Source organism: Pogona vitticeps, chromosome 1, assembly GCF_051106095.1.
Source record: "Pogona vitticeps strain Pit_001003342236 chromosome 1, PviZW2.1, whole genome shotgun sequence".
NCBI lineage: Eukaryota > Metazoa > Chordata > Lepidosauria > Squamata > Agamidae > Pogona > Pogona vitticeps.
Genome location: NC_135783.1, coordinates 288,228,784 through 288,256,662, shown reverse-complemented (window position 1 = coordinate 288,256,662; position 27,879 = coordinate 288,228,784). Strand labels below are relative to the sequence as shown.

Here is a 27,879-nt window from a genome sequence, read left to right as displayed (position 1 = left end):
GGCCACTTTTAGCAACAGATAGGTGCAAGTGAAACGGTAATTTGATTTCTGAAAGAAAATGTTTGAACAAGTATCAAGGTCCTAAACCATTAAAGGCTTAATAGGTCATAAAGAGCACCTTGAATTGAGCATGAGAACTGACATGAAGCCCATGAAGGTGTACCCATATTGGGGACGTATGATTGAATCTACTAGTCCCTGAAATCAGTCTGGCTGCCATATTTTGGGCCTGCTGAATGTGAGTGGGTTCTGCTTTAACCTCCTGCGGTTCCTCGGTTTTAACCCCCAGAAGTGGCAAAGATTAATTTTGGTGCACAAACAATTTATTAACAACAACAAAGCATCATGAACAATAACCTCAGTAAGTCCAGCAGGACCATCCAACAGGGCTTTTCTAGGCCAACAGTCTTTCAACTCCAGTGTGACACAAGAGTTCACCATTGTGGGTTCACCCCAAATTACCCACAATCCATCAGTTTCCACATCGGGTTCTGTAGCCTGGGGGAAATAGTCCCACAACATGGGTGTTGTGCCCATTCCCTTTCAGTGGGTTGGCTGACCAGTACCAGCCACATTTCCTTCTTCCAAAGGTCTCCCTTTTTGGGGTACATATAAATGGTCCATTCTATAGGCTCAGCCCCTTCTTTCTCTCTTCTCTGGGATTCCCCTTTAGCCCTTTTGGGGTCTGGCTGGCTAACCAGGCGATACTACTGTCTCTGCTCTATCTCTTCACAGGGTAGCTTCATCTTGACCCTTTCCCTAGTCCGGGGTCCTCCGTCTCCAGTCATCCCCATCCTATCAATATTTTCTTCTCATTCTATCTCTTTTTCTTGCTCTGTCTGCTCTACCTTTTTTTTCCTCAATCAGTTTCCCCTTTTATCCTTTCCTCTACCTCCATCATGTATCCTTCAGCTATTGGGGAATTTGTCTCAGCTGTTACTTTCCTGTTCTTCTCCTCTTTGCCTTTCCCGCTCTTTTGTTCCTGTAATCCTAAATGAGCCATCATTGGGAGCAATGTGTAGCAGATGATCGAGATGGCTCACTGTACTTTCTGAGGGCCGTGGTTAGTTCCTTGTCATGCTGAAGGTTCCATGCTGTTTTCAAGGGCAGCCGTACAAAGCGAGCACCACAGTAGTCTACTTTGGAGATTACTAATGCACAAAAAACTGTTACTAAGCATTTCTTATCCAGGTAGGGGCACAAGTGGACAACCACTGGAGTCGATAAAAGGTATTCCTGGCCATGGTCGATAGTTGAGCCTCCACAGAGAGTGTTGGGTCTGTGAGTATCCCAAGCCAAGGACACAATCCTTCACAGGGAGTGTAGCCCCATCAAGGCTAGGTAAGTTCCCCTCTAACTGGTCCAATGATACTCTTAACAACAGAATCTTCATCTTGTCTTGATTTCTTCCATGCTAGGCAGTGCTCAAAGGCCTGTACAGCATCACCTACAGGTGAAGGAAGAAGAGATACAGCTGTGTCATCAGGATATTTATTCATGCATTTATTATTTTATTTTAATTATATACCACCCCAGTGCTAGGCACTATTCCAGTAATACTGTACATAACAAGACTGTTGGCATACGACAAGAAAAAAAGTCATCAAAAGTTGCCAAAGGCATCAATGAAGAGTCAGTTTAAGAGGCTCCAGCTGCCTCTTAAAAGTGTGCTAGTGACAGAGAACCCCAAATCTCTGCATGACCTCGCCTAGTGGCTTCATGTAGATGTTAACAAGCATTGGGGAGATGGTCAACCCCATGCATCCTCTGCCGTCAAGAGTCAAAAAAAGCCTCACCTCGCTCGCCGGCTCTCTCCCAAGATAACGCCTCTTGCACCCTTCATCCGGAACTGCAGCCTGCCAGCCAGCCCGCCTGTCTGCCAGGCTGCAGTTCTGGATGGAGGATGCAAGAGGCACTGTCTTGGGAGAGAGCCAGCGAGCGAGGCATGCTGTCAGCCCTTTTCCCCAAGCGCCTGAACCACCGCCGCACGATGCCTGAAAGTGAAGCTTGCTCCCTGCCTGTCCTCGAAGAGCGCCACCAACAGCAGCTACCGCCGCTGCCACCTCTTCCAGGGAAACAGCTCTCTGGCTCTCTCTCTCTCACCATCCCCAGCACCAGCCTGGCCAGCGGCCGCCTCAGCACCCAGTGGTGTTTCCTTCTCCTCCTCTTCACCCTGCTTCAGCCGCCTCAGCTCTGGAGGCTGCCTGGATTCGCCTCGCAAAGTTTGCTCCTGTCGTGTTGGGGGTAGCTGCTGCTGCTGAGTGCACCTTTTTGGAGGGGGGCCCTCAGAGGAAGGTTGCCGGACCTCCGTGTGTGTGTGTGTGTTTCTGTGCGTGTGCACAGGCGCCTGTGGGGGCCCCCGCCCCGTTCTGTTTAATTTCGCAGGTACTGATGGGGGCTTTTCTCCTTTGGCAAGGCGATTCTGTGAGGGTTTTTTTATTTTATGTCGTGCCCTCCCCCTCCCGCTAGGCAGTCACCAGTGCTCCCTCGCCTCTCCACTTCTTTGTCCTGCTGCTGCTGCTGGTGGTAGCGAAGAAGGAGCCGGAGGGGGTCGTGGCCAGCGATGAGGGCTTGCACCCCTCCTCCTCGGAACCCCAGCCAGGCTAAGGAAACTCCTGGGTGGCTTACTCGGGCTCTTGCTCCACTTGGCGGAAAATCTGATGCGGCCCAGCCTTACCCAGACTCTGCCTCCAGCGGCCCCCAGGTAAATGAGTTTGAGACCCTTGCTCTACATGCATAGTAGCTTTCTTTACCCTCTGACATTCATGTGAACAAGACAAATGCCTGGAAGGAGGAAGATATAAACACTTCATGAACAGCTGCATGAATAAGTACATGTGAATGTTCTAGAATTCTGCAGGATCAGGATCATGGATTGTGTTGATGACGCCATGCAATCAGCTGTACATGCAGACATCTGTGCTGCATATATCAACATCAGAGGGTACTGAAAGGTTGCATATATAATGTCAGGAACAGAGCTATTTGGCATAACTCTGCTCAGGTGCTAATTCAATTTATGGACGTGTCTTATGCATAGAACTGCAATTTGTCCCAAATCCACACCATCCTTCCAAAGGGGGAAAAAAAAACAAGAAGCAGGCGATGCTGTTCCTCTTTATACCAGTTGAGTCACTCACACAGAACTGGGGAACCTCTAGACACAGCTCAGCTCATGATGTACGAACTTTGACTCCAGTCTTGATCAGATTATACGCCTTCACTTTGAGGGCAGGGGTGAGGAGTGACTTCGTGGTTAGGCTCAGAATTACCGCATTTTTCGCTCCATAAGACACACCTTTCCATAAGACCACCAATTTTTTAGGAGAAGAAAACAGGAAAATATAATCTGTTTTCTTCGCTCCATAAGACGCACAGACTTTCCACCCCCCTGTTTTGTGAGGGAAAAGTGTGTCTTATGGTGCGAAAAATATGGTAACTTTTTCCATTATGGCACTCAATATAATTCTGGATGCTGAAAAACGAACAATATATTGTCATTCCCTTGTTTAATTATTGGTAGTATTTTCACCTCTCCACCAAGTAATTTTCAAATTCAAGAACTTCCTGATGTGTATGATAGAACTGTCCACAGATTTTTTTAAAAAACAACTTAGAGAGGATAATCAGTTTTGGAGCTGGTAATAATAAAAAAACTTAAAATTAAAAATACTAGGAAAAGGTGGTGGGACTAATGGCTGAGTTCCATGCAATATGAAATCTGTGATGAGATTTCCTGATATTTTCCTTGTCCTTGTTAACATGAAGGGGCTCTGGGTTTAAGTGTAGAAGCAATTCTCTGGGACCGGCAGTTTAACCTCCCTCCCCCATGGCATTTTTTCAACCTAAACTGGCCTCAAAAGATGGGAGGCATGGTAAAGATATGTTCCATTCTAATACCGAGTCAATCAAATAAAAATATTGACACAATTCAATTAAGCCATCTTGCTTGTGCTCAATGTCTATAACTGTGCAACCATCAATCATACAGCCTTCTTTCTTGTCATCAGCCCTTCATCCAAAAGGAACACATCAATCCTGCCCTCAAAACCAAGCAACCATTGGCACTCTTTACAGTGCATATATTGCCTTCAGTTAGGTAACTAGCGCATCTCTGAGTAGTCACCGTGTTACTTTGTCTGCCATATTTAGTGAGGGTGGGGCAGAGCCACTCTTGCAGAGTGTCGAGCCTGCCACTTCCTCCCCAAAGTGTTTCCCTCTTCCAGTAAATGGAGGCAAGCAAACAGAATCCCATTAGACTCAATTCCAGTTTGGCCATTCTCTTTCTCACTCATAGCTAGTGTTCCGAGCAGAGACTTGTTTGTCTTATTTTAATTTGAGAAGGACTTTTGTATAGATTTTCCTACCCAATGTTTTACTGTTTTTACTGCTAGTGGCACTGTCCCTTATCTAATTCACTGCCATAAGTTTAATTTTAGGTGTCACTTTTTTAAAAAACCAGGCCATTTTGTTTTTATGGATATGTTTTGTTAGGAAATGTTGTTAATCAGTTCAAAACTAAAACAGAAATTGCGTAAATAAACATGAAATAAAATTGTAATATTTTTCCACGCATAGCATGAAAATTGCTATGGATCCTACTTGTGTAAAATGTCTATGTAAATTCTTACACAAATATTTATACATTAGTATTAAGAGCTATTTGTGTTTATGATTTTCTGGAATCTGGACAACTCACAGAAAGGAAAACAAGGTTCAAGCCATTAATTGTTTACGCTCCTGCTATGATTGTCCACAAAAGAAAAAAACCCATGCTGAATCTTTCATACTTGGAAAATAGTCTTCACATTACTTTGTTAATCACAGAATCATAGAAAAGTGAAGTTGAAAGGGGCCCACAAGGCCATCAAATCCAACCCCCTGCTCAATGCAGGAATACAATCAAAGCATATCTGCCAAGTTTTTCTTGAATGCCTCCAGTGTTGGAGCACTCACCAACTCTCAAGGTAACTGGTTTCACTGTCGTACTGCTCTAATTAATACTCTAATTAATACTTTACTCCTGCTTACAAAATCAGTGTGTATGATTCAACAGCTGACCACAGGTACTGCTAATGAACAAAAATATAATTGTGCCTGTATGTAGTGACATGCTGCTCTTTAATCTGAATTAAAAAACAGGCAAAAAAGAATGATTCTTAAATGATCCCCATTTAGCTGCAGATTTCTAACTTTGCCTGGATCCAAATCAGCGATTTCTTAACCAATAAAATGAAGATAAATCATCATAGGCATCCTTCAGTCTTGAGAGACTATGGTGACATGCTCTGAATCGAGGAGTGTCCTCTCCAGAGCATGAAGCCTGGGTAAGGTAGTATGGAGGATAGGCTGTTACCCAAGCAGCAGATCCCTCCTCTCCACATTGCTGAAATGGTCCAATGGAAAGGCAAGAGCCAATATAACTGGTTCCAGCAATGTCGCAGGAGTTGGCAGAACGACACGAGCTGCCTTCAGGACTCCAGCTCTGGATTTTGCCTCTAGGTTAACTCCTGAAGCCTTTTCCATGAGTGGATATAGCCACAAGGCAGATAAATCATACTCTACACTGAATTGAATATATGGTCAGGTCCATTGAAATCACTCACATTCAAAACACTACAGATTTCTTTAATTGAGCTTTTCCCCCTCCTCATGTGAAGACAGCTTCGCTATCAAAAGGCTTTCAGGACTGGGTTACTGCTCCCCAACAGAATTAAATCCTTTTGAAAAGTGTAGCCAGCAATTATCTATTTCCTACCTATTTCAGATTTATCATTACACAGATGTGTGCATCTTTTTTTAGACACGGCTCTTAAATATATTATAGGGAAACCAATGTAACTAAAATAAAAGAGAACTGGGTGGGTTTAGGACCTGGATGTCAATTTTTTTTATTTCTAACAGAATGACTGCAAACATGCTATCTGTTTCTTTGATTTTCATAAGGCTATTTGTCCATTCTGAATTAGACACAATACAAGAGTAACACAGGCTGCAAATAGTCATGTACTGTACAGGAGTAGTACTGGAAATAACAAATCAGAAATTTAATGGAAGAGGAACCAAACTGCACATTTCTGTTCAGTTATGGTGTTCCATCATGTATCACATTTCATAAGCATTTCATTTATCTGCTCAACTGTACAATTAGACACCATATTTAAGTGCCTCTGATAAATGTTTTTTCTCTTACATTCACTAACCCAATAAGTTACTTCTTAAGCATTATCAACTGGTGTCCATAGAATAATTACTTTACCAAGGCACAGTGCTATTTCCTTTCTCAATATCTATTTCAACCAAAATCTCAAATCTAAAAGGGTTGTTTTATTTTTTTTTCTTACAACTAGCTTCTATCATATCTTAACACAGAGGAACCTCTTCATCTTAGATATTACTATACATTCTTTATAACATTGAAATGTTGCTAAATGCTTCTAAACACACATGCACATGTACTGACAGACACTTTTAATGCACAATTGCACACTAAGCTATTAGGAAAACAGGAAGTTTTAAAGCAGATACGCTAAGAAAGGTGTGTTTTTTTGCTTTTTTTGCCAGCACAAATAGTAAAATAGCAATGGGAAAATCGACTAATTACAAGCACAAAATCACCAGGCAAAAGACACAGAGAACAAGGTCAATAATTCTACCCTGTTGATTAGGTATTGCATCGAATTAGCAAATTGACTGAAAAAAGAAAATGCGACGCACAACTGACCCGTGCATTTTTAACAAGGCTATATAATACACCAGAAAGGCAGCTATAAAGGATTTTTTTCCCCTTCCTAGAAGAGAAAGACCATAACAACGGAAACAGAAACACCCCGTCAGCCCCCCTCCCCCCAAAATAATAAAAAGGAAACAGCGGTATGACACTCAGCGAGCGAGCAAAACAACCGGAATCACGACATTTCCATCAACCCAGAGGCAGCGACTAAGAGACACCCAAAGCCATCTTCTCCTTCAGACGTTCCTTCCCGCTTAATTAATAGCAACGTATCCCGATATATGTATACGTTTGGGCAAATCCACATCTGTGCGCGTTAGTGCACTTAAATCATCTTTTTTTAAAGCTTTCCTTTCGTTGGGTGAAAACCCTGCCGTTCCCTGAGATCGGCCATTACAGGAAGAACCCTTCAACAGTTTTACGACATCTCCCAGCATCCTCATAGCCTACAATCCCCATACCGCACACGTTCAACTCTGCTCTTAACCCATTCGTTAACTACAGCCAACTTTGCTGCACAAAACTGCTATCTATTTATATAGCTTCGCCCTCACATTTTGGTTCTTATAAAAGAGCCGGCAAAATGAAACGTCCACTACACTAGAACCTCCCCGCCCTCTCTCTCACACACACATGCACGCACATGTACACACAGCGAATCTAAGAAAATTTCTGGCCATCTTAATGCAGGAACAAGTTCAAATCTTCAAAATGGTAACAACTCTGCCCCTGCCAAATACAGTCATCAAGTGTTTACTACGAATTACACTTTCATTTTAAATACTTGGATTCTGCTTTTTTTACTTGCATATTTGTAGAGATACTATCAACAACACCAACATGTTTTTCTTTGATTCTGGGAAAGCAAGGTACGTAAATTTATTTTCCTACTTCAGTACATCAATTTTTTAAAAAAAAAATACTGTAAATGAATATAATTCTGACCAATACATTCTTCTTCTTAAAATAATAGTTCTGGATCTCTTCCCATGACACCAAAACAACTCTTCCCTTTAAAAAAAAAATCAGATTTAGAAAAACCAGCTATGACCCCTTCGCACACTACTCCTACACACAGATAAATATATCAAAGATAATATCAATATATTATTACTTTCCTGTCCCTTTTGTATCTGAAAAGCCAAAGACCTAATTCTATAATAAGCCACAATAACTTGGTGTACAAAGCACAGGTCTGCAACAAATTATACAATGTTTAACCAAATGACAAAAACTTCATGTTCACAGAGACTTAGAGCAAGCATTCCTAGCTGTTAACCACACAGAGCATTTATATCTAGATTGAATATACTCCCCTTACTCATTTTTCTATGTATTTGAAATAACAGCCAAAAAAGGGGGGAAATTACTGCCCAAAGAAAAGTGGTACAATGGATTTGTACTACCATATTGCTCGTGAGGTGGCTATATATTCTGTCACCTTACCTGCCTGATAAGGCAACCTTACCTGCCTGATAAGTCTGGTAGGTATCTCTGAAACAAATACAAACTTCTCAAGCCAATCTTAATTTCTCAGAAAAAATAATGAAAAGTAGTTGAAACAGAGACGCTCACTGTCAAATTGGAACCGCGGTCCTCTCTCCATTTATTGTTTAGTTAAGACCATGAAGATATATCAGACAAACGACGACAACGACAACAACAGGAATTGATTCTAAACAAAACCCAAAACCCTAGTAAACTAAAATGCATCCCCAGGTATCTCCTTAACATTTAACTTTCAGTATAAATTCTGAACCTTACATCAGTTTCCAAACCTAAATGCGGCTCAGATAAAAAGGAAAAACATTCCTTCATGGAATGCTCTCCAGATAACTAACATATATTCCAAAGCCAATATGAAACCAGATAGTTACAAATAATTATCATATATCTACTTACATATATCTTACCATACTTTTTTGGATATTTTTTTATTTCCACAATTTCAGCAGAAAAGCCCAACCCTTCAATGGCCAGCATAATGTAACTGTACTTCAACATTTATTTCACTTATTTCGAATAAATTTGGAAAACTCAAATTCTCCAGTGTCCAGAAACAACTACTGTCCCCTTTGGTTTTTACAGATAGAAACCAAACTTTTCTAGACAATTTAGTTTTCTGATTTTAACAACAAATAAAATCTCACACAGTGTAAGGAAAATATGAAGATAAATCTGGACCAAAATGGGCGGTTCCTATATTCCATATGTACCCACTGACATCCTACTCAATCATATCACATTCTCTACCCCAATATAAAAGAGGCCTTCTTACATAATTTGTAATCTCTGAATGTTAAAGTGCCTAGATCTGCCATAAGAAAAGGTCTTGTATGGTATATTATTTTTTTTATTGTTAATATAGCCTCTTCAGGTCAACAAACAGTTCCAGAATAACACAATAAAGTAATTTAAGTACATATTAACTCCAGTACAGAAAACTAACAGAATTTTTCAATGTTCCATAAATAATAGGATATTGATTTTTAGATAAGAACAAAAACACGGTGTGTGGGGGGGACAGGATATCACAGGTTTTAAAATATTGACCATCTTACTGACTGTATGGTAAAATGAGTTTTAAAGAAATGATAATATTTTGAAATAATCTAAGCATAATATTCCTAACAACATTTAATTAGCTTCAAACAGATCTTTTTCTGTAGCCTCACAAAGGCAAAAAAACAGAAACATCTCACAATTTTCAAATGCTATTTTTTTTTAATCACAGGAATTTTAAAAATATATGACTTTGTGCTCCTTTCATTCAGTTCATAATTATTTTACTAATGACAATAACCCTTTGCTTTTCCTTTTAAAGAACTTCAGAATTCATGGGAATATTGTGGACTTTGGTTTTGTGACTTTTGTTTCTTTTCGTCAGAGAGCAACACTATAATCAGATTTTAGGGCCTGGAATTTGGAGGCCAGAATTTAATATTTTGCACTTCCAAATAATTAGAGTAAAACAAACAGTTGATAAAGAACAGATATGCTACTGAAATACAGCAACAAGTGTTATTTCTCTGTTTTTTTTATATTGCCTATATAACAATCAAAATAATAGAATAAGTTAAGGATACTATCTTCTCAATACAGTAACCCTGAAATCCGCCTGTACTGTACTAAGGAAGGTATCTTCTTTATTATTTGGCCCTCCAGAGCAGTACTAGAACCAAACTCAGCTATTTCAAATCTTTATAGAGCTGCAGTCAGCTTTTAACTGGCTTATTTTAAAATACCCAGTATTGACAATCCTCTGCAAACATTCCATTTACAAATCTAAGAAAAAAGGAAATGAGCATTACAAAACAGGCCTTATGTGCCTCGTATCCAGTTCAATACAATTTATATAACAAATGTATCAGGTAGATGGTGTTCTTTATCTAAATATTTCCTAAAGGCTGTCCAACGAGGCTTTGATCTCTGTATATAAAGAAGTAGACTACATTCTCCAAAAATGTATGTCAACTAATGCTTGTTAATATTTAAAATGACTCTATAGTCCTTTCTTTTCATGCACAGAGTAACACTCCTAGCCCTCTCCCAGATACTGTATTTTTAAAAGGTTAACTTATCAGCACCGACTACAAAATTTGGCTTAGACTTTAACTTAAGCCAATTTAAAACAACCTTCCACATGGAGTTTTGTTTTCACGATCTAAGAAACATTTGACTCAAATAGATGTTGTATGAGAATGTTCAGCTGTCCTTACAAAATGCTATGTAATTCATATGACTTTGACAGAACTAATATAAGTGAAATATCATATAACAATTCCATAAACTGATTATGTTACAACAGGTTTCTCTTATATTTACTGATTATTGTATGTTGAACAAAACTAGTTCTCAGGGTTAACGTGAGATATTTTCCTAAAGGCCAGATACCAAGTATTATGCAATTGTCATGCAACTACAATCATCTCAGCCTCTCAAAATGTTTAATTCTTTACTTGTATAAAATTGCTTGCCTCTTCTGTCCATCATGACAGCATCTAGAATGAAATTCTACCAACTTACTCTATGATACAAAAATAACTATACAAGCATATTTGGCACATTGCAAAAATTATTAAAACATACTTTGGCCTCTTAGATTTCAAAGCATGCAAAAATTCTAACCTGAAAAATGTTCTTGAGCCACCCAACAACTGTAAGGAAATATATTAATGGGATTTGTTTAAAAAAACGAAAAAAGAAAAGAAATCACAGTAAGTTTGATGGCAATTTTTATATACACAAACCTTTAAGGCCAGAATCAAGCCCCTCAATATTAAAACATGGGGCCTATATACTCCAGAAATACAACCTGGATTGTATATTTATGTAAACTACACCTTCCTCTTTTATATTAGACAGAAAACAAGAGAAATTCTTTACTTTTTTAGGAGATCTTCGAAATAAAGCATAGAACAATTCTTTTCCTGAAATATGGACAATTTTAAAGTAGTGATCTGTTTTTTTTGGAGGAAGAACATGGAAGATTCTACTTCTGACTGACTCTCCTCTTTTCTCATTCCTGTGCTCCATCTTTTCTAAACCTATTTTACTCTGTTTATTTTCTCAATAGTTTGTAACACTATACAATAACACTAAATTAATACTGATGTATATAATGTATAATTTATACCTGTGGGGGAACTGGAGAAACTTGTACTCTTTTCACTAGTGAGGATTTTATAGATTAAATCAATTCACAGCCACTGTTTTTATGCTTTTATCTTTTTTCATCTAACATAACAAATACACACATTATTTAGGCAATGGCATGATTATGCAGAGCCTCATTTTATAAGGAAAAACCGGTATATTTTATTTCCCTTTTTTAAAAAGAGCAAACATACGTTGTAAGTACAGCTGCTAAAACAGTTATTTTAAATTGCTTTTTTCATCAAAATATTCGTGCAAACATAATTGTACATCTACCCTTGCACTGCAGCATCAGCTCTTTTACATTTCTTGTAAATCACATGCTCTATCTGATTTCAGAAGGGCCTCGATGGGAATAAGGAAGATACTTGGACATCACATGGAGTCAAAAGCTTTTCAAAGTTCTTTCCTCTCTCTCCTTTTGCCACATATTGTAGTTTAGACAAGTTATTAGTAATGGTTTTTTTAAAGTTTCCTGGCTTTCCTACAGGTTGCTGTCCTCTGAAGATGCCGGCCACAGAGACTGGCAAAACGTCAGGAAGAACAACCTTCAGAACACGACCAAAGAGCCCGAAAAACCCAGAACAACAATTAGATCCCGGCTGTGAAAGCCTTCGCGAATATATTTCCTGGCTTCATTTTATTTTACTTTTGAATTACCTTGCCCATTTACCAGAAAAAGAAAAAAAAAGGGGGGGGGGGAATCAGAATGGATCTAGATAGTAATAGTTTCAATTTCCATTCAATATCTTTGTCTTCTTCCGACATAACGTCACCTTCAGCCCTGACACGCCCCGTTTAGTTTGTTTAATATGCATTCTCTATCTTAAAAAAGCAACAAGAAACCAACACAACTTGATTTCTAAAAGTACAGGATGGCATTAAGCCAATGTGGATTCTGGCAATTGATTTATTCTTTCCTCTTTTCCCTTTCCCTTTTATAAGGGGAGATTGGTGCAACCATCCCAAAGAGGAAGAAGAACAAGAATAACATCTGGAAATTCCTTTTTGGAATTGCAGTAACATGACACTAAAGCAGCCATATTTTAAAGAAACACTCCTACCTTGGGATGTAGGATTTCTATGGGCACTGTTTAGTCTTGGGGAAAAAGAGGATTCTGGACATGTACCTTACTTTTTAAAATTACCTGACCTGTTTAGTATTTACATACAGTACTAAGTCTGCCAGAAGGGCGAAAGGAATCCTGCCAGTTTCACATTTGCTGTTACCACCCTGGTTTTTGTTCTGCAGTTACTTAGGATTTACCTCCTCTTATAGGGGTACTTATTTGACCAAACTCCGGGAGGCAGTGGAAGACAGGAGGGCCTGGTGTGCTCTGGTCCATGGGGTCACGAAGAGTCGGACATGACTTAACGACTAAACAACAACAAATAGGGATGTTTCTAAGCAAAACTTATTCTTAATATCCAAATTGATATCATATATTTGTCTTTTCAAAATTCGTATGTCAGACTTGCATTTTAAAAAAAGTCTCCAGCATTAGGAAAACATCATTTTGAAGAGGCTTATGAAAGCAGTTTCACTTGTATTTAAATAAGAGGCTATGTTCATTATCTAGAAATGCAACTACATTCCTAATAAAACAGCGAGAACACAAAATGCTATGGATTTCTACAGCCTAGATTTTATCCAATACACATTTTGAAGCTAGCTTTCAAAGCAACTTGCTCAAGCCTTTTACTGCTTTGCTCTGTAGTAAATAAACAAAAAAAAAGTGATGCTGGCAGCAACTTTAATAATTCTGATTTTATTTTCTGTACATTTCTTAAGAATTGCAGCCAATTGTTAGACTTAACTTGCCACAGCAGAGCTAGGGTATTTGACACTACCTCTCAATATCCTTTAGCTGAGACATTTCTCCTTCTTTACTTCTTTAAATCTTCTGTAACTTAAGACCAACCACAATCACTAGTTCTAATTGCTAAAAAGGGGGAAATAATTGATATTCCATTCTTTCCTCTACATCTTGCTTTGTTGCTGTCTACTCAGCCACAAGATTTCTGGGCCTCAGTGGTCTAGGTGAGACACTGTTGTACATTACATGTTTAGAGGTCATGAAAGAAGCAAAGAAGTAAAAACGGTGAGAGAAGAACACTGTTTAACTATTAGGATAAATTAAACTTGAGGGAGGTCTTTTCAATGGAAAAAAAAAAAGCATGAGGAGGAAGGAACATGAATGAAGCCCATCCTCTCCTTCTGACTTCTGCTTCTATTGCAGTGTCAGTTGCTTTATGGCATTTTAAAAATCCACACATACACATCCATGTACCACAGAACTATATATTACGTGGTACCATTCCTTATCATTCTGTCTTAAACATTAATTTATTGTCTATCAGTTATTGACTTAATTTATACAAAGAACTTGGGAACATTTGCATGCCATCTTCATCCCAAATTTGCTGACTGCAGGAGATCGTGGTGCAATGGAGATCCTTATCTTTTTATTTTGAAGCAGTGGTTCTAGAAATGGAAGGATCACAAGCTCTCCAAATTCCAGTGACAGCATGGAAAGTTTTGTGAATTTTAAGCTACTAACTACCCTTTGCACGCCCAGGCCGTGCCCAAAGTTATGGCCCATCTTATTTTCCAGAATAAATAGACATCACCCAGCTAAACAAATTGCCAGCTAACTGTGTGCATAATGCTAAAGGGAGGAAAAACATGTATTATGCTCATCTATGCAATGATATGATTTTATTTTTATTTTTACATTTCACAGTACCCCATGAAAGAGAGTGCCTTATTCCACCTCCTGTTTCCAACCTGGTTTTTCTTCCTGCCATCTAGGTGTTAGGTACAGTGATTATTCCATATATTCTCATTTCTTTACTGACAAATGGTTTGAATAATAACCTTTTTTATGTCAATTCCTACAACTCTCTGGAACAGAAATTTTGGAGCAAGGAAAAAGTGCTTTGAAATAAAACAAGGAGAAAAGGGAAGGAGAATAATTTTGGTTGTTGTGGGTTTTTCGGGCTCTCTAATTTTATTTTGCAGTTTGTTTCCCTTTCTCATCATATACCTTCTTACGTGATATTCATCTGGCTAAATTTAGAAACACAGCAACCTGATTATACTGTTACAATCAGGCATGTGGATTGGTACCTTACTAGTCAAGTAGCAAACCATTGTGCTTATAAAACAAATTCAGAGACCCTCACAACAGCAGCATTAAAGGCAAAATCAAGATCCTCTGACTTCCTATTTTGCTTCTTCAACATTAATAAAACAGCACAGATTTGAAATTTCAAGATTATAATTTCAAGATTAAACCCACCCATTTTGGGATAGATTCACAGCCACATTATAGAGAATCAGTAATTTAAAATACCAACAATAAAAAAGGCATAGAAAAGCTGAAAGTCAACTGCTCAAAATCCCCAAGGCATGGAATCTTGTGTCCTTGCCAGTGAAATACTGTACATGTCTGAATAAAATATTGCATGAGAGTCAGGCTGAGTGTTGAGCCTGGAAATGGGAAGCCCAGTATCAAATCTCAAGCCTTATGAAAGACACCATCTCTCAGCCTAGTCTACTTTAAAGGGTGATTCTGAAGCTAAACTACTGCTTCGAGCAGTCTTTCTCAACTAGGATCCCCTACTGTTCCCGGACTACATTTCCCATCATCTCTGACTACTGCCTCTGGAGGATGGGGGCTTCTTCAACAACATTGTGACATCCTGGGTTGGAAAAAGATACTTTGAAGGAAATACATATAAAACCAATAATTAAAGCAGGGGATTCAACAAGATTCAGCCAGAAGGAAAATCTATAATTAGGGCCCACTTGTGCTTCGACATACATGTTACAAACAATATAAAATGCAAAGGCTTGTCCAATAGAAATGTCTCCCTTTCTGCTATTTTTAAATTAGTCTCTGCAGTGTGATATCACCAGGTACAAGCAGAAAAGATTTCAGTAGAAAATGCATTGTCAAATTGTTTAGATGCTAAAACAAATTCTACAATGCTTGAAGATCACCTACCTATTGCACCTCTATAATCGACTTTATGCAGATATTATCTTTTGGGTTCCATCAGCCAAGGTGCTCTATCTCACTGCCCTTGGCAACACTTTCCGTAACCCTAGGGTCTTATGGGTGTAAGAATTTTGTCCCTTACAAAAAAATATTGGCTTAGTAAAGGTATCACCTTAGTATGAATTTTGGCCTGCCTTATAGTTGAGTTGTATTCATGCTTATAGTACCTCTCTTCACCATCCTATTTAATTTCTCTATTTGCGTCCACTGATAGTTTGATTAAACATATTGTGTGTGAAGAACAGGATACCAATGAGTAGATTGTTGTAAGCCGCCTAGAGTGGTCTTAAGTGACTAGATAGGCGGGATATAAATAAAATAAATAAATAAAAAATAAATAGATGAACAGGACAATGAAGAATTTTTAAAGAAATATTTCTAAAAAACATGTCATCAAAATTTTAAACCTAACCTTGCTTAAAATCACAGGAAGTAACAATTAAGATAAGAGGTGCCATGGAGTGAATGTAGGATGTAATTTTTTAAAAATTATATTTTTATTAACTGACACAATCCACTATATTTTTATTGCCTCTATATTTTGTATGTGATTGTTTTTTTTTTAAAATGTTGAATGCACAGTTTTATTTTATAGAGACTTCAGATTGTTCTGAGTTTCAGTGGTGCATGGGCCCTTCTAGGGCAGGATATAATTTTTATATCAATAAATAAATACAAAAATTTCTGTTCAGATTTACTATTTTAAATAAAAGGTAGCCAATACATGTGATAAAAGGATGAGAAAAGATTTGCTTTATCTTGACATATTACACCATAGTTTTTCAGTTGATTAAGAAACAGACTTAATCTTCTTTAATAATGCAGTAGAAAGTAATGCTTCTTAAACTACAATCCCACATTTTGTCACAGATTAGAAAACAGATAGGCAGCCCTTAAAACACTTTGCTGTCACCTACAACATGAATAACCTGTCTTGCTGACCTCAGCACAAACAGGATTATTTATAACAAAGGAGTAGACTCAGGTGCAGTGTTATAAAATTGTGATGTAATCCATAGACTTGTTATCTTACTCTTTTATACACAGTTCCTGATTTTATAGCATTTACCCATGTCCTAGTCTTAAATACACATAAACAGGTTTGGGCACTGATCTTCCTTAGATCTTAGATGTGTTAAAATGTTTGGGTGGAGGGAGTTTCATGTAAAGACCTGTTTTTCCACAACAAAAAGAGAAGCTTATATTTTCCAGCTAAGAAAATACTTCCCTAGCGTGTTCTAGGTGATACAGCCCGAAAAGACAACTCTTTCCACATATGGTGGGACAACACGGGTGATGCTAGGCGTTGAAAAGAAAAGAAGAAACATTGCTTTTTGGAAACATTGTCTTTTTAAATTACACTTCTCAGACCATACCAGTAAGCATAGACAGCACTGTAGGTAAACAAACATGTCTTAAGTTATTAGCAGGTTGCAGTAGGAGCCTAGCTGATCTTAGTGGGGAGGTTGTTTCCATGGAGGGTGTCACAATGGAGAAGACTTTGCTCCACACCATGACAAAGTAAGCAGCAGGAGGCTGTAGTTTCAAAGCCTCCTCCACATAATGTAAAGACTCCGTGTGAAGACGTGTAAAGACATGGGAAATAGCCTACATAGATAATCTTAGACAACCTGCATCTGGGCCGTTTCGTGTAGGCATCCTTAAGTCTCGAGAGACTATGGTAACGTGCTCTGAATAGAGGTCTTAGAACAGCATCTAGTGTGGCTGAGAAGGCCAATTTGAGAGTGACAATCCCTTCCACACTGAAGACAAATACAATCTGCTCCCTGGTTTTGCTGGTTTCGGGACTGCCTCTTTGCCTCAGCCTGCTGAACAAGTGACTCTTCAAAATGGGAGAGGCCATGCTACACCACCTGCCTCCAAGCTGAATGCTCAGATGTCAAAATTTCCCATCTGGTGAGGCCCATTCCTAAAACCTACAGATCCCACTTGCAGATATCCTTGTATCGCAGCTGTGGTCTCCCTCTGGGGCACTTTCCCTGCACTAATTCTCTGTACAGGAGATAATTTGGAGTCCAACCATCAGCCGTTCTCACGGTGCAGTTTAGGTGTTTGTAAATAAACAATTACTGTAGTTGGCTGGATAACTAAGTGAGTTGGAATACCTGGCAGAGGAGCCAAAGGTTGAGAATTTAATTCCCCATTGTGCTTCCCAGATCCAGCCTGTGTATCCTTGGGTTCCTGCAGAACCACCATGCAAAGGGACTGGTAAGCCATTTCTGAGCATTTTGTACCTGGGAAATCCTGGTAAAGGTTATTGTAAGTTGGATTTGACTTGCCAGCATGTAACTGGTAATAATAACTGGTATTGTCATTATTATTATAAATGAGCAATAAATAACACATAAAACATGACTCAATACCCAGTTGTGGAACTCCCTATCTAGGAAACTTCATTTCTGTTGATCTTCTGACACAGTGGTTCTGAACCTTGGGTTCACAAATGTTTTTGAATTACAATTCCCAGAAATCCCGGCCAGCACAGCTAGTGGTGAAGGCTCCTGAGAGTTTTAGTCCAAGAACATCTGGGGACCCATGGTTTGGAACCACTGCTGTAGTATGCCAAAGTGTTTTTGGTCTCTAGGATTAGCTAAACATACACACACCAAACAAGATTTTGGATAATGACTTGGATTTACTTTTAATATTTTTAAGCTGTTTTTGGAAATTTTTAATTCCTTTTGAATATTTTCCAATCTGTTATTGACCAACCTATAGTGTATTGGGCTTGGGAACAATTTAATAATTTAAAAATCACTCTGCGTATGCAGGAATTTCACTGTAACAGCAGTTGGCTCCACATTATAGCGGGAACATCACACAACACCCATTTATATGTTTATAAGATATGCATCACTCCTAGTTCATTCAAAGACAACATTTATAAGTTTCAGTAGTGCTCTTTTAATGAAATAATTCAGTGGAAGACTAGCTATCACTGAAATTATTGAGGCTGATTTATATAGACCAGACTGTTAAAAATTAAACTTTTGCAAATGGGCAGAGTGGACTTTAATTACTCTTTTAGTAATTTTTTTGTTTTCTAGATTGACACAAACCTTCCAGTTCTTTGTAGACACAGAGCATTTTGTTACTTTTTAGTTTCTTGCAACAAACCCTAGTATAATTTTTTTAAAGCTCTTTTTAAATTGGGAAAGAAGAAGCCCAGCCAGTTAGATTCTACTCTTTAAATACATTTCCAGTTTAAGTAAATTGAAGTCACCAGTAAGGCAACTTTTTACAATTTAAATTACCACAATATCATTATATAAGCAGCAATGCTGCTTAAACCAAGTTTGTTTTTCATGTAGATTTCATCACAGTCAAGGCTGATTTTGATACAGTAACAAACTTTTCATGCTACAAAATGGATTATTACTTTTTAAATGATAAAGCACTGTACTGTATTTCTCAATCTCAGCTAATCCATGGTGTGTGTATTGCTAGCACAAGATAAATATATATCTCTAAAAGCACAATACAGGTTTCAGAAATTAAACAGAAAATGGATTGTGTTTCAGAAATTGCATATTTTGTTGTAGTTCTATTCGTTTTTGTGCTGTTTACCATAAATGTAAATTACTGTATGGCAAACAGAATCAAAATGGAGGGTTAAATTGCATAATTTGAACATGCTTTCCATTTACTTAATCTAATAGATAAAGATATGGCGCAAAGTATTATGATTAAGCAACCAGAATTTAAGCACATTTACTTAGAATCAAGATTTATTTGTGCTTGGGATCATTCCTTTAATGTATTACATTTTCGTAATATTAAAACAAAGAATGATATGAGCAACTTCACAGAATAGTTTTATTCTGTGTTACAAGGCCAGAGGAAATATTTGAAATAGAGGATTTACATAAGTTTCTTTTAATTGATGCTAATATAAAAGCCAAAATATCTATTTGATAGCTAACTAATAAACCTCATTACTAATATTTTCCATTTGAACTTTCATAATGGTCTTGAAAGGTAACTGTTAATAAACAGGTTATTTTGGAAGAAATGTAATAGTTATAGAAACACATGTTCAAGCTATCAATTTGATAACAGTCCAAGATCAAAGTTTTCTTAAACCACCTTAACATATAGCTTAACACACTAATAACATTTAATTATTAGATGTAAAACTGTAGAAGTGTTGAATTTTAGCATTTAGCTTGGTATGTTTTATATCCTTATGAAACTGAGGTTTTTTTAGCATTCTTAGGTTCAAGCTATAGCCTCTAGTTATCCTCTTATCAAATATAAGTCTAATATAATCAATGAAAGCGCACATTGAACTAATTGATAGAACAGTTATTTGTATTTTAAAGTAATTTGGGAAGGGATGTGGATACAGTTACTATCTGCATATATGCAAATTACTTATGTAATTTGTATGGATGTGCTTCTTTGGAGAAAAGATTTATTTAGTTATTTTCATATCAACTGAACATGTATAAATTCATAAAATTTATAGTAACCCATTTTTCAAAATGTTTGATTCATTGAATTTAGTGCATGTTTATAAATTTCAACACAGAAACCATGTAGTGGATATTTAAAGGATTTCTCATAGCAAAAAAACCTTTTTATTTAGACAATTTTAAATTATTCCTTTCTCCCTACTTTAAAACACTGAAAAAATCATAAAGCTTAGGCAAATAATTCTGGCTGCAAGAAAACATTATTTGCTCTTTTTTCACACACCCCTCTCTTAAATGCTGGAACAGCAAACTTTTTACAAGTTCAATGAGAAATCTATCCCATTGTTCTCAATGGAGATTACTCTTAGGGATGGGGGCAAAAGATTGCAGCTTTTTTGTGCACTCCGATACATGCCTATTAAGAAGTAAGCCCTACGTCTGAGTAAGTTTAATGGAATATCTAGGTTAATTTGTTTTGAATTGCAGCTTCAATTTCCTAAATGCAATAGGCTTTTCCCAGGCATTGTGCAATAAACATAAACAAAATATATGCTTTTCAGCATTTTATATCTTAATTCGATGCATATTTGCTCAGCAGAAATTCCTAGTTTCTTGAGTGGGTCTCCCCCCACCTGCAGGAGAATCTCCACAGAAATTTAATTTCAAAGAATCTCCTTTATCTGCATTGTTAATTAAAACACTGTAATATGTACATTATGATTTTTGTGATATTAGTTGCATGCTGCTTTTCTGAGGCTGTAGCTGTTTCAAGTATTGTAAGTAACCTGTAGAATATGTAACTTTGTTGCAATTATTTTTGTTTTGTAACTATATAAAACTATCAAACAAATAAATTTTTTTTGCCTATACAATGGAAATTTTTCAACATAAGCAAAAGGAAAATACTGTATATATTTTAATTATAAACAACTTGCGTCCTGAGTTCTCAGCATCACTGAATAAATCTTGGGTTATGCCAAGGTCCTCAACTGAAAACTGTAGTAGTCAAGTTAAGTGAATTTGATTAGTGTAGAGAAAATGTCCTTTAAATGGGACAGGGAGAGAGAGACTTTGAGTTTTGATTTGTCAAAAAATGATCAGAGTAGAACTTTAATTTAAATTCTCATAGATTATATAGGTGGGTACAGCTATATTCTTCATGCTTCTGATTTAAGTAAACATTCATGGACATTTATGCTAAACAACAAATTTAAGCACTTCAGACTTCATTTTGTTACCTCCCTTATTATGTCTTACACATATCTATTGCCTGAAGCTTAAAGACAAGCCTGCTAGTTTCCTCCTCTAGTTTATTTCCTCTAAAACTAATGGCAAACTTTGTTCTGGCATGTTAACCGCAAGTTATGTTTCTGTCTCTTAAAACCTGGTCACAACAACTTTTTAGATAGGTCTTTGAGAGGACCACCACCACCACCCCATACTTATAGGGTGAGAGTTCCCCAAAAACATTGTACTCATTTTACGTACATCTCACCCAGAAGGGAAAAAATCATGAGGTTTTCCACTCTTAAAACTGCTAGCCTCGGTTCATTTCAGGGGCTGGGTAGAACCATACTAGCACACTGCTCTTTGCTGGTACCTGACCAGTTGAAGCATCATGAAAGCCCCACAGGCTTATTGTTTTATTTACAACAAACCCCTACATCTGTATTGTGGGTAGAGGGTCCCCAACCAGTTAGGTAGTACAACTGCCTGTCTGTGCAGGGACACAGCACTTCCAGAACAAAGGATATATAGCATTGAACTCTCTACTTCTGATTTATTTATTTTTCAGCCTGTCCTTTTTGAAACTTTATATTTGGTTATGCATAACTCTGATCATTGCTTATTCTGGGGTAGTCAAAATCCAATTAGCAGCCAAGTCTGTGTTATTTAAAAAAAAACTACATGGGCCTCAAATGACCATTTCCGGTCATCTGCAGACTTGATGCCACCTGTGGAAGATAATGCGGACAATATTTTAGCAAGTCCCTCCAAGACTCTGAAGCCACTAGGATTTTATTTTTGTGGCAAACAGTTAGTGCTCAGTAGCTGTCACTTTTTGTTCTCCCTTGGCTTCACCACTGCCACTGTATTCATCTGCTAAAGTCTAATACACGATTAAATAGACTGAATCTCATTGGAACTGAGTGAAGCATTATGAAATGTGTGTTCAGTGTTGGCCTCTTTGTGATCTATTTCTCTTTGATTTGTTCCTGGACATTCTTCTGTGTGTATACATCTAAGCATTTCAGTGGGCCAGTACACTAAGATGTTAGCTACAGCACTGGTTCTTAACCTTGGGTTACTCAGGAGTTTTGGACTGCAACTCCCAGAAGCCTTCACCACCAGCTGTCCTGACTGGGGTTTCTCGGAGTTGCAGTTCAAAAGCATCCGAGTAACAAAGGTTAAGAACCACTGAGCTACAGCACAATTGTACTATGTTTTATGCTTTCCTGTATGTGATGTTCATTTTAACAGCATTAATAATAACATTGACATCTTTACATATTTGGCAATTAAAATGCACTTATTCTCTAAGAGTGAGCAAAAATACTTCCCCTGCAACATTTTATTCATACCTGTACAGAATAGAGTCGTTGCATTCATATGGCTCAGAAATAAATACTTAATGCATATTGTAAAAGCAGCAGGGATATATATCTAGTTACTTCCTCTTAATCTTCAACCCACTTCCAGTCATCTTTTGAAACTGGAACTATCCCCATCCCTAAGGAAAGGAGGAAGACTGCTTTCAGGATTAGAATTGGCAAGTATCATTTTCAGTTTTCCAATCTATTACTAGCCTTTCAAAAAGATGATTTTGTTCCTTTGCCATAGAATATCTAGTTTCCTCCCCATGGAGTTATGATTTTTCCCCCAGTTAATTATTAATGTTTTGAATTTTCAAGAAATAGTTCCTTAGATTTATTGTACTTTGGAATAAAACTTCTCATCTACAATCTACATTAAAGATTTGGGGAGGAGAGAATACAGTGCAGTTTCCAGGCTCCGTTTTCAGTATACCTTGATCTTTTGACTGACATGCTGAAAAACCGGATTGACAACAGCCAGATATAACTGAAAAACTTTTTTTGTTTATTTTTTTGCTAGTTCCACTGAGTCCATTTTCAGCATGGAACTACACATTTGTATGGTTCCAGTGGCGTTAGATAGCAGGATTGGACTCCAAAATAGCTAGTGCAAACCTTTCTTTCAGTATACCACAGAATATATTTGTAATTCTGTAGCATGTCTTAAAACAGTTAACAAACAGAAAATCTAGCATTGGTAAAATATTCTGTCCTGCCAAATTTAAAATCTAAGGCAGTATGGAGAATATAAAATCTCACATACTGTCTACAATCCAACTGGAACATATGCAAATTAATCTTTTTATTCTTTTAACTATAAAAATAGTGATTCCCCCCTCCTCATTTATGTCATGGACAGTATTCTGTATCAAGGCCTATGTACCTAAAAAGATGGGAAATGATGGGTGGAGTCCTATGTGCTCTAGAATACTGTATGTGGCAATTAATTTCCCCGGTGGGTTTATGGGTTTTGGTCTATTTGTATACAAAATTACTCACACAGGATTAGGGGACAGATGGATTCATATGCTATTTCTCAACTAATTGTCCTGTAATCATCCTTCTCCCCCAAAACTGCTAATAATAATTTCCTGCTAAATAGGACAGAGGTGAGTATTTAAATATGTACCCATATGAGAAAAGCAGAAGGATGAGCAAAATCTTCTCTTGTTTTCCAGAGAAATAAATAAATACGTTTTACAGGCTCCTTCTATGTGACTACTCTCTCCTATTGACAAACAAGTTTCAATTGTTTCAGTCTAATGTTTTAGTGGGAGAAAAGCTGCCACACTATTAATAGCATTAGCCAGGTCATAAAATGAATTTTATTAAGTGGAATATAATTGGTTAGATTATTATCCTAAATAAATGTAAAGTCTTTGTTGTTTCAGATTTCTGGCTGTAATTTTTTTTCTTGGAGTTTCGTAATGACCAGTGGCTAAACAGTGAAAGTTAACTGAACTGAATTCTACTTCTTAGGCATCCTTTAGTCTCGAGAGTCTATGGTAACGTGCTCTGTATGGAGGACATGGAACAGCATCTAGTGTTTCAATGCTGTATGCGAAGCTGGAGTGCCCTCTCTAGAGCATGAAGCCTGGGTAAAATAATATGGAGGATAGGCTGTTACCCAAGCAGCAAATCCCCCCTCTCCACATTGCTGAAATAGTCCAATAGAAAGGCAAGAGCCAATACAACTGGTTCCAGCGATGTTGCAGGAGTTTCCAGAACGACACGAACTGCCTCCGGGACTCTGGCTCCGGATTTTGCCTTGAGGTTTACTCCTGAAGCCTTTTCCATCAGTGGATATAGCCACAAGGCAGTGGAGATTTCAAATCAGAGTTTTCCTTCTTCTAGATGGGCTGCCTTCCAAGGCTGACGAGCCCCACCTACCCTAAGGCTTTACTATGTAAAGGGTTAAATAGGTATGCTATGATCCATGTTATGTATTTTTTTTCTGCCAGGTCTGATGTGCTACTACAGGGGATGTAATTAAAACATTGTAGATCACATGGGTGGTGTTTCTATACATTATAATCTGTCAGTTGACCAGAAAACTGACAGTTATATGTTAATGTCACAGTAGAGATTGGAAGAACAGAGATCTATTCTAGTGGCCAAGAGTGTTGGACTAGGATTCCAGAGACTTCGGCTCAAATCCCTGCTTTGCCATGAAACTCACTGGGTGACCTTGGACTCCTTATACTATCTCAGCCTGATCTTTCTCACAGGATTTTTGCAAAGATAAAATTAGAGCTTGTTGGTGGAATATGCATATTACATTTTTAAAAAATTACTTCTTTGGACTACAATTTTCAGAATCTCAAAACCAACATGCCCAGAATCTTTTCCAATCTCCATTTGATTGATGATATTTATTTTCACCACAGCTTTACCTTGGTGGAGGGAGCATCAGCTCTTTTCAATTATATAAATCCTCATTAAGTGCAGTAGCAGCAGCTGTCCAAGAACAGAGGAAGTCTGGCCTTTATGGTGCTGTCTAAATGTTTGGTTGATCCTAGAACTCTTCGTGGTACTCAGAATACCACAGAATGCCACAGAAGCAATATCAGTGTTGAGTGGATCCTAAGGCTTTGGGCATTGTGCAACCCAACAAGAGATGGCAGGGGGATGCTGTTCTTCTGATCTCAGAGGCCACTGAATGACTGTGGGTGCTTCACAAGACAAGAAGCAGCCTTACACCAAAGAGGTAGAGAGATGGGGTGGTTACCTTTTGGACTACCACTCCCAGAATCCTCCAGCCAGCATGTTACAGTTCAAAAATGGTATTTTTCCAAGCTCTGGATGTATCATAATGTTTCATGCATTCCATAATACTTGTCCCATTTCATGAAGGCTGATGCCAAAATAAATGTGTTGTCTTTACAGAGCTTCATCGGAATTGTTTGCTTGTATGTGTCAGATGATGTCCTTATATCCAGCATGGTTCTCCTGAAAAGTAGCAACATCATGGGCTATGCAATTTGAATGTTACTGTTCTTCAAGATGGGTAATGTTTTACGTGCTTCACAAGAACATTTTCTTCCAAGAACGGATGGTTTTTCTTAATGTAAAGCTGCTTTGTGCCGAGAGTCCTACATAAGAAAACAAAGGAGTATGACTCATAGAATACGGGTGTGTCTGCATGTGTCGGAATGTTTACGTGGGCAAGATTTAAAGGAGCAATTCCTTAAATAGCTATGTAATAGGAATATAAAATCTAATTTGCTAGAATGTACATTTGAAGGACAAACGTTCCTTAGCTTCTACTATTTGTTCCATGTTATTTCTTCATATTATTTCATTTCCCCTTTCCCCAACCTTTCAATGAGTTAAAGGTACAGAGTTCCTCTCCGCCTGCAACAGACCTGGGGAACAGATTAGGTCAAGAGATCATGACTAGGCCAAGATCACTCAGACAATTTTGCTGCTTTGCAGGGATTTGAAATAGGTTTCTCAAATTTTAATCAGTCACTGTCATATATTTACATTCTAGCACAAAGTGGCCATTAAAGACTTACCAGTGAATTCACCCTCGGAATACTGGCTTCTAATTTCACCCACTGATTACTGCTGTTGAATTATTTGGTCACGTTAGGGCAGAACCAGACAGGAGAAGTTGGATCAATCTGGTTTGCCCCTAAAAAGGTCCTACCTTTGGTGTGATCTATTTTATCTTGCCTTGAGTGATCCTTCCATCCACATGGGAGATATTTCTTCTCCTACAAGAAGGATCCAGACAGCTATTCAGATCAATCCAACTTGTCTTCCTTCAATTATTGGTTTTCCATCTCTGCCCTGCCTTTTTTTTTTTGCAGAGGACCACAGCAACTTTGCCCTTTTTTCATTGTTAAATAAAGTAAGTGACATAGCACTACAGCAATGCATCAAATGAGCATAGTATACATATTATACATTTTGTACCAAAACACATCTCCAATGTATTAGATTTCACAATGTCAGTTAGGGAAATATTTAAAAAGAAGAAGACAAGAATAGAAGAGGGGGTTCCTCCGTCCCTTCTTATAATTTGACAATCCACTGAATACAGTGACATCAAATGACACCACCGCCCTTTTAGACAAGTTCTTTTTATCGCCCATCCTTTAACGACTGGCCTGCATCACGGCACATATAGGTTGGTTTGTTATTTATTGTTTGCAAAATGCTCTGGAGAATAACATGTGTTGTGGCATCAGCATTATCAGTTGTACTCTTCATATTAAAATCAAGATGTAAAGCGTGGAATCAGGACAATATAGGACACAATCTCTAAAGTGTTGCTGCTGATCAAGAATGTGGGAAGTACTTTCATGTGAGATTAGATTCAATTTGATTAAAATAATAATTTTCTAACACTGCAGCAAGCTCATATAAATAGCTTGTGCAAGTTTATTTTCTTACACAGTGGCTGAAATCCAGTAGTGAATTACAACTAGAGTACACCTATTGAATCAGTGGGAATTTGGTGAGTCATCTCCTCTGTAAATTCCACAGATTCAGAGGGCCTGTCCTAGTTAGGAATTGCTACAAAATTCATCCAGTTTGTTTAACATATCAGTATGCCACATTTCTTGAGATCAATTTATTTGTAAAGCATGTGTTAGCAGATCTTTTTTTTCCCTCTGTGAATCACTTAATTCAACATCCAAATCCAAAATATCTATGCTAATTAATTGCCACTAATTTTAGTAGCAGCTTTGATTGGTCTGCCAGCTATGACCATTCATGAACAAGGACAATTCAGTCACAATAGTTCCTACCCTGCTAACCTCAAAGTATCCTCTACGTGGGACTGCCTTTGAAGATGCCATAGATGCTGTAGCAAGTGCAGTATGCAGCATCTAGACTACTAAATAGGAATGTATTTCGGAGCCCATATGACACCGGAGGATTTTCACTGGCTACCAATATGCTTTGTCCTGTGCAAGCTGTTGACAATTCTCTACAAAACCCTAAATGGCTTGGGATCTCAATATTTGAAAGAGCACCTCTCCTGATATAATCCTGCCCAGTCACTAAGATCTACTGGGAAAGCCCTCCTCCACATCTCACCACTGAAAATTGTCCATTATATGGAGATGCTGGAAAGGGGCTTCTTGGGTGTAGCACCTTGACTGTTGAATTCTCTCCTCTTGACAAGTCAGAATTGACTTGACAGCACTTTATTATTATTATTATTATTATTATTATTATTATTATTATTATTATTATTATTATTATTATTATTATTATTATTATTATTATTATTATTATTATTATTATTAAACTCGAGGCACAGTCAAAATTATAAAAACATTGACTGGTATTATATAACAGATGCAAGTTTTAACCAAAAACTTAAGTATCTGTTAAATATCAGCACATTATATATGCTGTTCCTAATATTGCTGTTTTTG

General features: G+C 37.6%; 1 protein-coding gene and 1 long non-coding RNA gene across 13 annotated transcripts in view; one reads left to right on the top strand and one right to left on the bottom strand.

The window, feature by feature from the left end:
• Positions 1–305: 305 nt before the first annotated feature.
• LOC144587873 (uncharacterized) overlaps positions 306–27,879 on the bottom strand; it is a 133,768-nt gene continuing 106,194 nt past the window's right edge. For 7 of the 12 annotated variants that reach the window (XR_013543074.1, XM_078389375.1, XM_078389380.1 and 4 more), the window contains one exon: positions 306–1,447. Coding sequence is in view for 9 of the 12 variants with exons in the window: in XM_078389375.1 (XP_078245501.1) it covers positions 1,338–1,447 (110 nt within the window). In the remaining 3 variants the exon portion in view is untranslated. Of the gene's footprint in view, positions 1,448–24,876; positions 25,576–27,879 lie in introns of all 12 variants that reach the window. The other 5 variants (XM_078389387.1, XM_078389384.1, XR_013543075.1 and 2 more) reach the window with 3 other exon arrangements.
• On the top strand, positions 7,251–13,148 carry LOC144587882 (uncharacterized). Its single transcript, XR_013543077.1, has 2 exons — positions 7,251–7,602; positions 11,880–13,148. It is a non-coding gene; the product is annotated as an uncharacterized LOC144587882 (long non-coding RNA).